Source organism: Heteronotia binoei, chromosome 15, assembly GCF_032191835.1.
Source record: "Heteronotia binoei isolate CCM8104 ecotype False Entrance Well chromosome 15, APGP_CSIRO_Hbin_v1, whole genome shotgun sequence".
Taxonomy (NCBI): domain Eukaryota; kingdom Metazoa; phylum Chordata; class Lepidosauria; order Squamata; family Gekkonidae; genus Heteronotia; species Heteronotia binoei.
In genome coordinates, this window is record NC_083237.1 from 44485742 (window position 1) to 44499549 (window position 13808).

Here is a 13808-nt window from a genome sequence, read left to right on the forward strand (position 1 = left end):
GACACATTCAGCTGGGCCTTCGGACCCTGCACTGGCTTCCAGTGATGTACCGAGTCCGGTACAAGGTGCTGGTTATCACCTTTAAAGCCCTATATGGCTTGGGACCTGTCTACCTGAAGGACCGTCTTTCCCCGCATGTTCCCCAGAGACTACTGAGGTCGGGAACACAAAATCTCCTTACTGTCCCTGGGCCGAAAGAAGCCCGCTTGAAATCCACCAGAGAAAGGGCTTTCTCTGTTACGGCCCCTACATGGTGGAATCAGCTGCCAGAGGAGGTGAGGGCCCTGCGGGACCTTGTCCAGTTCCGCAGGGCCTGTAAGACGACCCTCTTCCGGCTAGCCTATACCTAGCTTGAGAACTTAACGTACTTGCCAGATCTCTTTTATATACATATGGATTATTTATTAATTTTAAGGTTTTATCTGTTTTAAATGTTTAACCCTTTACATGCCTAAATATTGTTTAATTTTTATGTTGGATTCATTATTGGAAGCCGCCCTGAGCCATTTGTGGGAAGGGCGGGATATAAATTCTAAATAAATAAATAAATCTGTGGGGTAGAGATCAGCTCCCCTGGAAAAAATGGCTGCTTGGGAAGGTGGACTCTATGACATCACAACTTGCCGAGTTCCTCCCCCAGGCTCCACCCTCAAATCTCCCAAGAATTTCCTAACCCAGAGTCAATCTTATGTGCAGCTCCCAAAACCCCAGGCACTTCCTAAACTGGAGCTGGGGATCCCACTACAAGGATCAGTGCCCCAGGAAGAAATGTCAGCTTTTGTTCACAGCATCACATCCTAGTGGAATTCCGTTCCCTCTCCAGCTTTTGCCCTCCTCATACTGTCCCCCAAATGCCAGAAATATCCCAGGCCAGCACTGAAAACCCTATTGGGCTGGCCACTCACTCATCCTAACCTTCCAAACCAGGGCTGTTGTGAGGATAAAATGGAGGTTTTATAGGGATGCCAGCTCTGGGTTGGGAAAAACCAGGAGATTTGCGGGGTGGGGCCCAAAGAGGGTGAGCTTTGGGAAGGGGAGGGACTTCGTTGAGCTCTAATGCCATGGAGTCCACCTCCCAAAGAGACCATGTTCTCCGGGTGGACTGATGCTTGTCGCCTGGAAATCAATTGTAAAAGCGGGGGAGCTCCAGCTATCACCTGGAGGCTGGCAACCACTGTTTGGAGGAAGGACAGGACATATACTAAATAAAACACACCAAGTAAATACAGCGTATTAGCAGAGAGGGCCCAAAGGAGCTCAGAATCTAAAAATAATATCCTGCAATGCATTTTGTGGAACTAGAAGAACTCAATTTTGCAGCCATGTCTGCCGTAGCAGATTAAAACAAACACTTGATGGCACTTTAAACTGATCAGCAACATTTATTAGGGCCACTAGATTTACGTTTCATTCCTCTACCAAAAGCAACAACCACGAAGCGCACTCGAGGCGAGCCACTCAGCTAAGCTGAACCGCTTTGAATGAGCGCCTCGCCCCGCCTCCTCTCCTCTCCCCTCCCCACACCTCCCCCGATCATAGATAGGCCGTCTCGTATTACCTTCCCTAGAGAGGCCGCTTCCGGTTCCGGCCTGCTCTTGCTTTCGGGAAGGCGGGCCGGGTGCTTGGAGACGGCGCGAGAAGGGAACAGCAACAGCATGGCAACGGCGGCGGTGAGGGGCAGCTTCGTTCCCCGTCCCTGAAAAAAAATCCCCCCCTTTATCCGTTTCCTTTTGGGGGAGGGCAAGACTAGATCGTGACCCCCGTCCTCCTTGGGTTCCCACGTGCGACGCGTGTCTTCTGTCTCCCGTTTGCCTGCCTTGTTGGTCAGCTAGACGTCCCTGCTTCTTCCCGTAGGACTCTGAACACTTCGCATCCTCTCGCTTGAGGACTGGAAGGGCAGGCGGCTGCAGGTTTGCTCAGTAAGCCCCACTGCCTTCGGTGGGGGCTTCTGCGTAAACTTGCAGAGTGCTCAGAAAGGGTTTTTCCTGTGGAAGTGTAGATAACCCATCTTCCACTATTTTAATATAGATTTTTAATAATAGCAAACTAGAATGATGTTTTAACATGTGTTACATGTTTAAATTAAGCCTCTTGAGAACCTTATGCCCTCCTTTTAACCCAGAGCAGACTCTTATTTATTGCAGGATACTTAATGGACATCAATCTGCTATTCTGACATTTATTACTGTTTTTGTTGTTTTAGCCCAGTGGACACAAGCTGGCAGTTGCTAGGCCCCGGCTTGTGATTCTTTTAATCTGCTAAGGGACATTTCCATGATTTTGCATGCTGATTCACTGCCCACTTTCTCTGTATTTAGGGCTGCTTGCTATTCCATCCTGCTGTCTGATGAAGTGTGCTTAGAGCACCCGAAAGCTTACATTCTGAATAAAACTTTGTTGGTCTTAAAGGTGCTACTTGACTCTACTTTGTTCTACTGCTTCAGACCAACACGACTGCCCACCTGGATCTACTTCCAGAGCATTTGATTGTTGACTTGCATGTCCGAATGCACTGACGCTAGTCGAGGCATCGCCAGTTTTCCTGCCATGTAAATGGCAGTAAAAGCTTCCTATGCAGAAAGTGCTGGCTGCAGTCCCAAGGATCTCTGGTTAAAGGGCCTCCTCCGGAGGTGTTAAGAAAGGATACCAGTGCTAAGAGACAACATCAGGGGAAAGCCTTGACCCCTCTGTCTTTCCTGGCCCTCCAGGTTAACTGGTCATCTGACAGCAATGCTGATTCTGTGAATTAGGCGGATCACGAGAGGGAGGGCAGGACGGGTTGCATCAGTGCTTTGTTCTTGTGGCCCCTACTTACAAGTAAATGCTGATTGACACTTTGGGGTCAGAAATTTTTCTCCAGGCCAGATTGGCAAGGCATCCTGGAGGTTTTTGCCATCTTCTGGGCATGGAGCAGGGGTCACTGGGCGTGTGTGTGTGTGGGGGGGTATTTGTGAATTTCCTGCATTGAGCAGGGGATTGGACTAGATGACCCTGGAGGTCCCTTCCAACTCTGGTCTATTGGTCTGGACCAGCAGAGCTCTTACATTCTTTCTGTGCCAGACTCTGGAGAGATGCTGCTAAACAGAGCAAAGCTAGATGAGATCGTAGATCTATTTGCTGGCTGTAGCCTTCCTTTCTCTTCAACCTTATTACTAACCTGTCCCTGATCCATATCAGTCACTTCAGCATTCAGCACTTTATGACTGCCAGGCTGTACACGTGAGGTTACACCATTGAAAGGGCTTCAAGTGGTAAGAGGTGATAGGAAAGCTGGTGTTTGATCGGTAAGAACTGGATCACTGAAATGTTTGGGGTATTGTGGTTAAAAAGGTAAAGGTAGTCCCTTGTGCAAGCATCAGTCATTTCCAACTCTCGGGTGACGTTGCTTTCACAACATTTTATCAAGGGATAAATGAGGAAACGGGAACCATCCTTGTTGCCCTTTCACTTGTGAAACTTGGCTTTCTCTCCACTCTGCCCAGTTGCCTGGCATAAATGTAAATGCAGAGTAAAGTGTATTTTAGCTCTTTCCAAACATGCTAGCTGTGGATCATGGCTTTGGGATCTAAATCACAATTGCTTTTTCCCTGTCTCTAGGCTACCAAGGTCCCTGAAGTTCGGGATGTTACCCGTATTGAGCGCATTGGTAAGTTTCCATCCCCTTTCTTGCACTTGCCTCTGTTGTTGCCCCACAAGGCACTTACCTGTCAAGTCCCTCCTTGTGCAGTTTTTGGGGAAAGACAGTTATGAGTTCCAAATCAATAAGCAGCACAGGCTAAACAAACCTGCACTTTCACTGATATGCAGTCTCTCCTCCTCCCCTCCCCCGTACTTTCTAAAAGCAGAAATTGTAAATGGTTGCTTCCTTTCACAGGTGCTCACTCTCACATTCGAGGGCTTGGCCTGGATGATACCTTGGAACCCAGACAGGTACCTGGAGAAGGAGTTTCCTGGGAGGTGGGAAGGGGGAGGAATCTGACCAAATGGGACAGGCACGGAGTAACTGGGGCTTGCAGTATGTATGTAACCTGGGGGGTGGGGGGATGTCTGGGTAGGGGAATGTCTGGAAGAGTTCAATTCAGTATCACACCATATTGATGCTCTTCTCCACACATGCAGATTCTTTTGTTATTGTCAATGCCTTGTGTCCTCTTTAGGTTCCATAGATAAAAGTATGAGATAAAGGGGAGGTCAGGCAGGAAGTAGGCAAGGTAGATCACCTTCTGGGTCCTAACTTCTCCTAACTCTGTACCACTCCTGGCTATCTTTGGCTGATTGCAAGTTAATGTAGGAGATTTGCCAACATCGGAAAATGTGCTATGCTTGATACATTCCCCTCCTTTTGCACCTGGTTGGGGGTACAAATGAGAACAACAAAACTGCAGCCACAACTGGCAGCCAGGAAAGGTGTCAATGGAAGGATTGTAAATCTCTACCCAGATAAGCTCAAAGTGGAAATGGGTGATATCAAGAAGTGTAGATGTAGATTTACAGGGAGGCAGAAGGTGAGCCTTCCATCCTTCCGAGGTCTGTAAAAGGAGTCTCCAGCTTGCTGGGGGGAAAGTGTAGATGACTGGGGAAGGCAATGGCAAACCACCCCGTTAAAAAGTCTGCTGTGAAAACGTCGTGATGCAACATCACCCCAGAGTCGGAAACGACTGGTGCTTTCACACACCTTTACCTTTTTAGGAGATGAAGAGTGAGAGCGCATTAGAGAATAAGGGTGAGATGGTAGAAGACAGGGGCAGCATCTTACTATACAAGAGGAAAATGTGTCTAGGAGGGTGGAAGTGAGAGTTTATTTGGCATTCAATAATAGAAGGCACAACTCAAGAGACAGATCACATACTTTGCTTGGTGAAGGTCCCAGGCTATTTCTGGTACCTCGAGGCACTCAGGTAGCAGGTGCTAGGAAAGCTGTTTCTCTCCTCCGACCCCCGGGCAGCCATTGCCAACCAGCATAGAACATACATAGCTAGACAGATGGACCCGTAGTTTGACTCCACCTCAGCCTGCTTCATATGTACTTACCTGCTTTTCCCCCCGGATAGGTGTCCCAGGGGATGGTGGGCCAGCTGGCTGCCCGTCGTGCCGCTGGTGTGATCCTGGAGATGATCAAGGAGGGGAAAATTGCTGGCCGGGCTGCCCTGATTGCAGGACAGCCAGGCACAGGGAAAACAGCCATTGCCATGGGTAAGGAACAGCAACAAATACCAGCAGCAGTCTGCTAACAGTTCAGATTGGGATGTGTCTGGTGTTCCCTGTGTGACTGGAGGGGGTGGGGTTTCATCCACTTCAGACTTCCTTTTCTTGGACTGCGGTTCTGCTATAATATTGGACCGATTGGCGACGAGAGCTCTCGGTCATTCTAGCACCATCTTAGTACCTATTGCTACTCTGTCATTTTAGATTTTACATATTTTAAATGGGGGGGGGTTACTGTTGATTGTTTTTATGACGTAACCCGCCCTGAGCCTGTTCTACGGGAAGGGCGGGCTAAAAATCGAATAAAAGAAATAAAAACAAATCCTCACCAGTGCCACAACTGCACTCTCGTCTCTCCTCCTAGGGATGGCACAAGCTCTGGGTCTCGACACCCCCTTCACAGCTATCGCCGGCAGTGAAATTTTCTCCTTGGAGATGAGCAAGACTGAGGCGCTGACTCAGGCCTTCCGGCGCTCCATCGGCGTCCGCATCAAGTGAGGGCAGCAGCCAAGAGGCTTTTGGCTAGCGGAGTTGGCTGGAGATGGCTGCTCCAGGAGGGGAGGACTGAGGCTTAATGGGTTTCAGTGGGCAGGGCAGCTGGTAGCCTAGATTCTAAGCTTTTCCTTTCCATTGTGGGAGTTGGGTGCTAATCACTGGGAGGGTGTTGTTTTTGTTTTATTGTGCGCGCGCGTGTGTGTGTGTGTGTGCCTGGACATCACTACTGACTTCTGCCAACCCCTAGTGGGGCTCGGATGTTCAGAGAGGTGGCTTTTTATTGCCTTCCTCTGTCCTGGCCTCGGAATCTCCCATCCAAGGACTTGCCTGGGTTGGCTCTGCTTAGCTTCCAAAATCTGACAAGATTGGGCTTGCTTGGCTGTCCAAGTTGGGGCATTATTGGGTTGGGTTTTTTTTGTTATTTGATTACTTAGCTTTTGTAATATTTTTTGTAGATCACCTTTGCACGCTGTTTTGGTAAACAGCATGATTTTAAACATTAAAAAGAGCCAGTTTGGTGTAGTGGTTAAGTGTGCGGACTCTTATCTGGGAGAACCGGGTTTGATTCCCCACTCCTCCACTTGCACTTGCTGGAATGGCCTTGGGTCAGCCAGAGCTCTAGTAGAGTTTGTCCTTGAAAGGGCAGCTGCTGTGAGAGTCCTCTCAGCCCCACCCTCCTCACAGGGTGTCTGTTGTGGGGGAGGAAGATAAAGGAGATTGTGAGCTGCTCTGAGACTCTGAAATTCAGAGTGGAGGGCGAGATATAAATCCAATATCATCATCATAAAAAAAAAAATAGGAGCCGGCCTCCGTAGGCCTTCTGGGAATTGGAACTAGTGAGAGAAGTCATTCCTGCTCATAGCCGCCCTGAGCCTGTTCACAGCGAGGGTGGGATACAAATAGAAATAAATAAATTCTCAGTTATATGTTCAGGTTTTGTGGGATGGAGGAGAATTAATCAAGGTGGGGGATTCTGCATCCCAAGGTGGAGTGAGCTGGCAGAACAACATGGCTGTTCCCAGTGAGCTGTGAAGCTATAAGAAAGGAAGGAAAAGCAGCCTAGGCCCTCTGTTTGTTTTACAATCCTTTCAGAAGTCATTTTCAGAGTAAAGGATAAACTTAGAACCTTTGGTTTCCCTGTGTTAGTCTGAAGAACTTGGAACTTCAGCAACTCATGAGTAAATTACCCTAGTGAGAACATACAAGTGTGGGATTGCAAACTGTTTATTTTGGCTGCTGGTGTGTGAGAGAATGTTTACACGGGACATGCAGCTGCTTGGGAATGAGGAAGTGAAGACTATTCAGGGGAACTGCACTGCTGTATTTTTACTTATTTATTTTAGGGAAAGTGAAAGTCTCCTGGCTCCACCCCCGAAGTCCCCAGATATTTTCTGAGTTAGACTTTGCAACCCTAGAATCTCCCTATAATGCTTATTCGGAGAGTTTTAGGGCAATAAAGTAAAAAAGACAAAGTGACTGCACCACTGTTGACATGCTGATTTCTAAACCAGTTGGTGCCCCCTTCCCTAGTGATCTGTTTGTTCCCTTTTATCCGCAGAGAGGAAACAGAAATTATCGAAGGCGAAGTGGTGGAGATCCAGATCGACCGCCCAGCTACTGGCACAGTGAGTCAAAGCTGAAGTCTTACATGACATGGGAAAGGCTTTCTCTTTGGCCTCCCAGTATTGCTGCCACATATCAAGACTTGCTTCTCATGGTAGCATTCGCTGGAAGATGCCGACCGATCTCTTCTCACTGCAGGGTGCCAAGGTGGGGAAGCTGACCTTGAAAACAACGGAAATGGAGACCATCTACGACTTAGGCACAAAGATGATCGAATCGTTGACTAAAGAGAAAGTGCAGGCTGGGTAAGTCTTCCGACCCAACTGTGAAGGCGGCCCTTGACATGAGGCATCTCACCACCAACACCGCAAAGGAGGCACCGGTACTAAAATTTGCTCCTCCCATTTCTGCAGAGACGTTATCACTATTGACAAGGCCACAGGAAAGATCACCAAACTGGGGCGCTCTTTCACCCGGGCCCGGGATTATGACGCCATGGGTTCACAGGTACGAGGGGAGGGAGACGTTTCCCTTTCAGACTCAGGGCAGAGGGGAAACGGCTTGCAGCCTGCTAGAGGCACCCCTTGTAACCAGAGTTCCCTCTAAGTTGCAGAATCTTGTGAGCAAACCTTCTACTTTGTGAGCTACTGCATAAATTACAGTGCTCTGGGGTCATCCTTCCTGAGCTAAGACTGAGCTGGAGGCTAAAAATCTGTGAGCTAGCTCATGCTAACTCAGCTTAGAGGGAACACTGCTTGTAACCCTCCCAGCCCATAGAACCCCATCGCAGATCACAAACTTTGCAAGCTGGAGCTCCCAGGTTTCTGCCTGAGCATCTCCAGTTAAAAAAAAAATCGCTTCCATTCAGAGTGGAACACTGTCCTTGACTTGGTATGTATACGATTCGACTTCCACTACTGGGGTGAGAAATGAATAGGGTTGGGCTTAGAACGAATGCACAGGGAGGGCCCTTCAGGACTTTTGCTGCATCTTCCCCAGACCAAGTTTGTGCAGTGCCCTGACGGAGAGCTGCAGAAGCGCAAGGAGGTGGTGCACACGGTCTCGTTGCACGAAATTGACGTCATCAACAGCCGCACACAGGGCTTCCTGGCACTCTTCTCTGGTAGGAGGTTGAGGAGGAGGGACCTGGGAGAGGGAGGTAGTACAGGTGGAGTGCTGGATGGAGGGAGTCCCCATTGTTGGATTATTATATTAGGGCAGTGGTGCTCAGCCTGTGTATTACAGAAAGCCACGCTTATAATTCCCAACTACCAGAAGGGTCACATATCCATCAGAGGTCCATCAGTGGCTATTAGCCACAGGGTATAGATGGAACTCTCTGGGGCAGTGATGCTCTGTATTCTTGGTGCCTGGGGAGGGGCAACAGTCAGAGGGCTTCTAGTGTCCTGGCCCCACTAGTGGACCTCCTGATGGCACTTCGGGGTTTTTTGGCCACTGTGTGGCACAGAGTGTTGGACTGGGTGGGCCATTAGCTTCTCTTATGTGCTTAGGTCTACTGTATGCCCTCCATACTACCCCAAGTGTCAGTATATCACTGTAATAAGCAGAGTACCTCTGGAAAGAGCCAGTTTCGTGTAGTGGTTAAGTGTGTGACTCTTATCTGGGAGAACCAGGTTTGATTCCCCATTCCTCCACGTGCAGCTGCTGGAATGGCCTTGGGTCAGCCATAGCTCTGGCATAGGTTGTCCTTGAATGGGCAGCTGCTGTGAGAGCCCTCTCAGCCCCACCCGCCTCACAGGGTATCTGTTGTGTGGGGAGAAGATATAGGAGATTGTAAGCTGCTTTGAGTCTCTGATTCAGAGAGAAGGGCGGGGTATAAATGTGCAATTCTTCTTTATGTAGAACTGTTCCTTCTCACTAATGTTTGAATCTTGTGCAAGCCCCTGTGTTTCTGGAGTGAGAGGAAGAGCTTGCAGAATTATGAACCAAAGCAGTCTGAGTTAATAAAGATGCTTTGGAAGCAGAAGACAAACTTTTCTCTTGTGCTTTTACTACCCTAGTCATCTGGAGGTGCCTGAGCAGTATTAACCAATCTTGAGATGACCATCTAAAATTTGGATGGAGGTTCCAATGGATCATGCTGCAAGCTGAAATGGGAGGTTCTCTCGCTCTCATTCTCACACACACAAACACAGAAAGAGATAATCTTGAGAAATCCATCCTGGAATGGGTGGGATTTTCATGCTTCTTAAGGCAGGCTGTCTGTGGTGATTGGAAAGCTGCTCCTCATGCCCCTTGCTTCCCATGTCCTTGTCTCCAGGTGACACAGGAGAGATCAAGTCAGAGGTGCGGGAGCAGATCAATGCCAAGGTAGCAGAGTGGCGAGAGGAGGGCAAAGCGGAGGTGATTCCAGGGGTGAGTACATTCAATCAGAATGGGGGGAGCGGTCACAGAAGCTTGAGGGTTCTGGTTGCTATGGAGTATAAAGCTTCTCTCCCACACAGGGCTTTTTTTTTGTAGCAGGAACTCCTTTGTGTATTAGGCCACACACCCCTGACATAGCCAATCCTCCAAGAGCTTACAGGGCTCTTAGTACAGGGCCTCTTGTGAGCTCCAGGAGGACTGGCTACACCAGGGGGTGTGGTCTAATATACAGATGAGTTACTGCTGCAAAAAAAGCCCTGCTCCCACACAATATGTGTTGCTTTTCACACTCCTGTTCAGGTGCTGTTCATTGACGAGGTCCACATGCTGGACATCGAGTGCTTCTCCTTCCTGAACCGGGCCCTGGAGAGTGACATGGCCCCGGTCCTCATCATGGCTACCAACCGCGGCATCACCAGGTCAGCAGGGGCAGGCAAAGGACCATCAACCCAGCTGAACATCAGGGTGGTGCTTCGGAATTGGTTGTGGTCCTGAGGTACATCACCCAGGTTCTCGCAGCCTGCAAATTCTGCAGCTGTTGTCTCTTTATTGTGCAGAGACTATCCACAAGGTGGAGCAAAGACTGAGCCCAGTGCTATCCCATCTCTTTACTCACAAAATAAAGGTGCATAATAAGCTAGGCAGGGGCTGGGGAATCAAGGAAGGATGCAGGATGTTGCTGAACAAGGCTGCAGTGAGAGGACTGCTCTGAGGTGCACTAAGAGAGTCTGCTGGGTGGACAGTTAAAGGAAGGCAGTGAAAGTGTTGGGTGTTGGTAATGAGGTTGTGTCTTAAGAGCCCCATGGTGCAGAGTGGTAAAGCTGCAGTACTGCAGTCGGAGCTCTCTGCTCACGATTGGAGTTTGATTTCGGCGGAAGCTGGGTTCAGGTAGCCAGCTCTCTTGCTGGGGGAAAAGCGTAGATGACTGGGGAAGGCAATGGCAAACCACCCCGTAAAAAGTCTGCTGTGAAAATGTGATGCGACGTCACCCCAGAGTCAGAAGTGACTGGCGCTTGCACAGGGGACTACCTTTTACCTTTAAATGAGGTTGTGAGACAACTGAAATGAGATTACGCCATCAGGGTGTAAGTGCTTTGCGAGTGTACAAGAAGACCAGTCTCTGCCCCAAGCAGCTTGCAGTCTGCATTTTGATGCACAGGAGATGGCAACGGAAAGGATTGTAGGAACGCTGGTTTGGCATCTCTTGCTATCTCGCTTCACGCAGGATTCGTGGCACCAACTACCAGAGCCCCCACGGGATCCCTATTGACCTGCTGGATCGCCTGCTCATCATCTCCACCTCCCCATACAGTGACAAGGAGACCAAGCAGATCCTGAAGATCCGGTGAGGGGGCCAAGCAGTGCTCCTGCGCAACTTTCCTCTCCCTCCCAACCACAGCTCTTTGCTCTTGCAGCAGCCCTGCAGTAGGGCAGGAGGAGCCTTGTAGTAGTCCCAACACCATTGCTATTCTGTTGCAGGTGCGAGGAGGAAGATGTCGAGATGAATGAAGACGCCTACACGGTGTTGACCCGCATTGGCTTGGAGACCTCCCTGCGCTATGCCATCCAGCTCATCACGGCAGCCAGCCTGGTGTGCCGTAAACGGAAGGTGAGGGCCACTTGAGGGCCAGTGTGTATAAAGTGCAGTCAAGCTGCAGCTGACGTCGGGCAGGGGTGTCAAAAATACATCACGAGGGCCAGAACCAGCCCATCCCAGGCTCTTATCCAGCCCATGAGCAGATGGCTGAGACTGTGCGTGATGTCCCTGTGTACTCTCCCAGTGCTAACAAGGAACGGGCGGCGGAGGCGAGAGGGAGGGCATCAGGGAGGTAGTTTAAGACAATTCTGAAGGAGTGGTAATGTTTTAAGCATGTTTGTGTTTTGAGTGTTTTATAAAGTTTATATTTCTGGTGCCTGGTGTTACGTTTTATGGCACACATGGCCAAGCCCAACAAAGTGACATTTATGTCGCATCCAGTAACAAATGAGTTTGACACCTCTGTACGGTCTTCAAGTCAAGAGACGTTCAGAGGTGGTTTTGCCTGCCTCTGCAGAGTGACTTCGGTTTTCCTTGGTGGTCTCGCTTCCAAATATTAACTAGGACTGATCCTGCTTAGCTTCTGAGATCTAGTGAGATCAGGCAGAACTCATGAATTGTCCCTTGACTCACGTATGACCAAGAAGATTCCTATCACCTCTCCCCTCCTTCTCTGTCCCTGCAAATCCGAAGGTTCCCCCTCTTGGGGCCCAGGGCATGTCCATGGTAGGGGCTTCTCGTCCCAGGAATTTTCTTAACTGGATCAGGATCTCTGTGCTTTATGACTTCCAACACTCCTGTTAGAGGCAAGGATTCTTGGGTTTTGTTAGGGTCCCCCAATGCATTGCAGGGCTTGGGAGTCTGTTGTGCTATGGACTAGATCAGGGGTGGCCAAACCATAGCTCAGGAGCCCCATGTGGCTCTTTCACACACATTGTGTGGCTCTCAAAGCTCCCACCACCCCATCAGCCACTTGAAGTAATTTGTCTTTTTAAGTCACTTCTCCAAGCCAAGGCAGCTGGCAACTTGAATGCATTTAAAGTTGATTTCTTTCTAGCTCCACCTCCCTGCCCCCATCTATTTTCCTTCCAGCTCTCAAAATCTGACGTTTATGTCTTGTGGCTCTCAGATATCTGATGTTCATTCTGTGTTGCTCTTACGTTAAGCAAGTTTGGCCATCCCTGAGCTAGACAAATAGTGGGTTCTTAGAAGAAAATGATATTGGATTTATATCCCGCCCTCCACTCCGAATCAGAGTCTAGGAGCGGCTCACAATCTGCTTTATCTACACCTCCTACCTCTGCCAGAGCTATGGGTGACCCAGAGCCATTCCAGCAGGTGCAAGTGGACGAGTGGGGAATCAAACCCAGTTTTCCCAGATAAAAGTCCGCGCACTTAACCAGTACACCAAACTGGCTCTTAGGATCTATATGCTCTTGAAGAGCGGTTACTCTAGTTCAGGGAGAGTTTGGAAGCAGACTCCCCAGCTGTGATGTCCAGAGAGCATGGGTTTTCTTTTCTCTTTGTAATTCTAAATACATTTCTTAGCTGTCACCTCTACTGTTCCAAGAAGCTGTCTCACTCTACCCCTTCTCTTGGCACCCACAGGGCACAGAGGTTCAAGTGGACGACATTAAACGGGTGTACTCTCTCTTCTTGGATGAATCCCGCTCCACTCAGTACATGAAAGAATACCAGGATGCCTTTATGTTCAATGAACTCAGTGAGTAAATACCAGGGGGAGATGAGTAACACATTATCCCCCTAAGCCAGGGACTCCTCACCATTCTTGCTATTGTGCAGGGGTGGGGAGGGTGAGTGCCAAGAATGCATTGTATGCTAAAAAAAACCCCCGAGGACTCCATTTTGATTAAGGCCCCCGACAACGGCTTGTCACACACAGCTCTTACATGATGGAGCTCGACAGTTTAGTTCTTCGGACTTGGTTGTATGAAGTGATGCATCACACTTTCAGATCTGCAGCTGAGGGTGGAACAGCAGCTGACCTCTGCTTTTCCTTTTCTAGAGGGGGAGACCATGGACACATCATGATACAGCCATGGATACCAGACTCTAGTTGTATATGTGAATGAATGCTTGTTTTGTTTTTGTAAAATAAAACTTTTTGGAGAAGTCCTGCCGTGTCTGACTTGGAGGGACAGCAGACAGGTGGATGGGGAGGGATTGAAAGGGGGCAGCTTGTGCCCGAGGGGATGATGAAACTGGCCTTCCTGTACCTAGGAGTGCTAGGCTGAAGTCGCTGTAGGGAGCCTTTCTTTATGAGCTGAGTCACTGTACTTTTTGTGTACTCAACCCCCGCCTTCAAAACGGTCATCAGCACTTGCAATGGTCCCTTATCAGATTTCCTTTGCTGTCCAATATGTAACGGGGGGAATTCCCAGGCAGTTTGGCTGTATCCTCCCATAAGCCCTTGACCAGGTGGAGAGCTTGCAGGGAAACCTGCCTAAGAAGAGGCAAACTGCTGAACCTTTGGAGGACTGTTTTAAAGACTGCTAAGAACAGCAGGAAGAAAGTACTTTGAACTCATATAGTCAATAAGCACAGCTTCCACCTTTAGACTGTGGGCTGTCTCTGCCAAGACATAAAGTTGCCTCTACAATGA

The 13808-nt window shown here is 49.1% G+C and overlaps 1 protein-coding gene across 1 annotated transcript; it reads left to right on the forward strand.

Moving 5' to 3' along the window:
- The first annotated feature begins 1555 nt into the window (after positions 1-1555).
- On the forward strand, positions 1556-13318 carry RUVBL2 (RuvB like AAA ATPase 2). The gene is made up of 15 exons (XM_060255788.1): positions 1556-1670; positions 3598-3646; positions 3875-3930; positions 5052-5193; positions 5570-5699; positions 7259-7325; positions 7462-7568; positions 7677-7770; positions 8263-8386; positions 9545-9639; positions 9949-10067; positions 10874-10993; positions 11128-11257; positions 12794-12908; positions 13212-13318. Exons 1-15 carry the CDS (start codon positions 1656-1658, stop codon positions 13235-13237), a joined length of 1389 nt encoding a protein of 462 aa, XP_060111771.1. The 5' UTR covers positions 1556-1655; the 3' UTR covers positions 13238-13318.
- Positions 13319-13808: the final 490 nt, after the last annotated feature.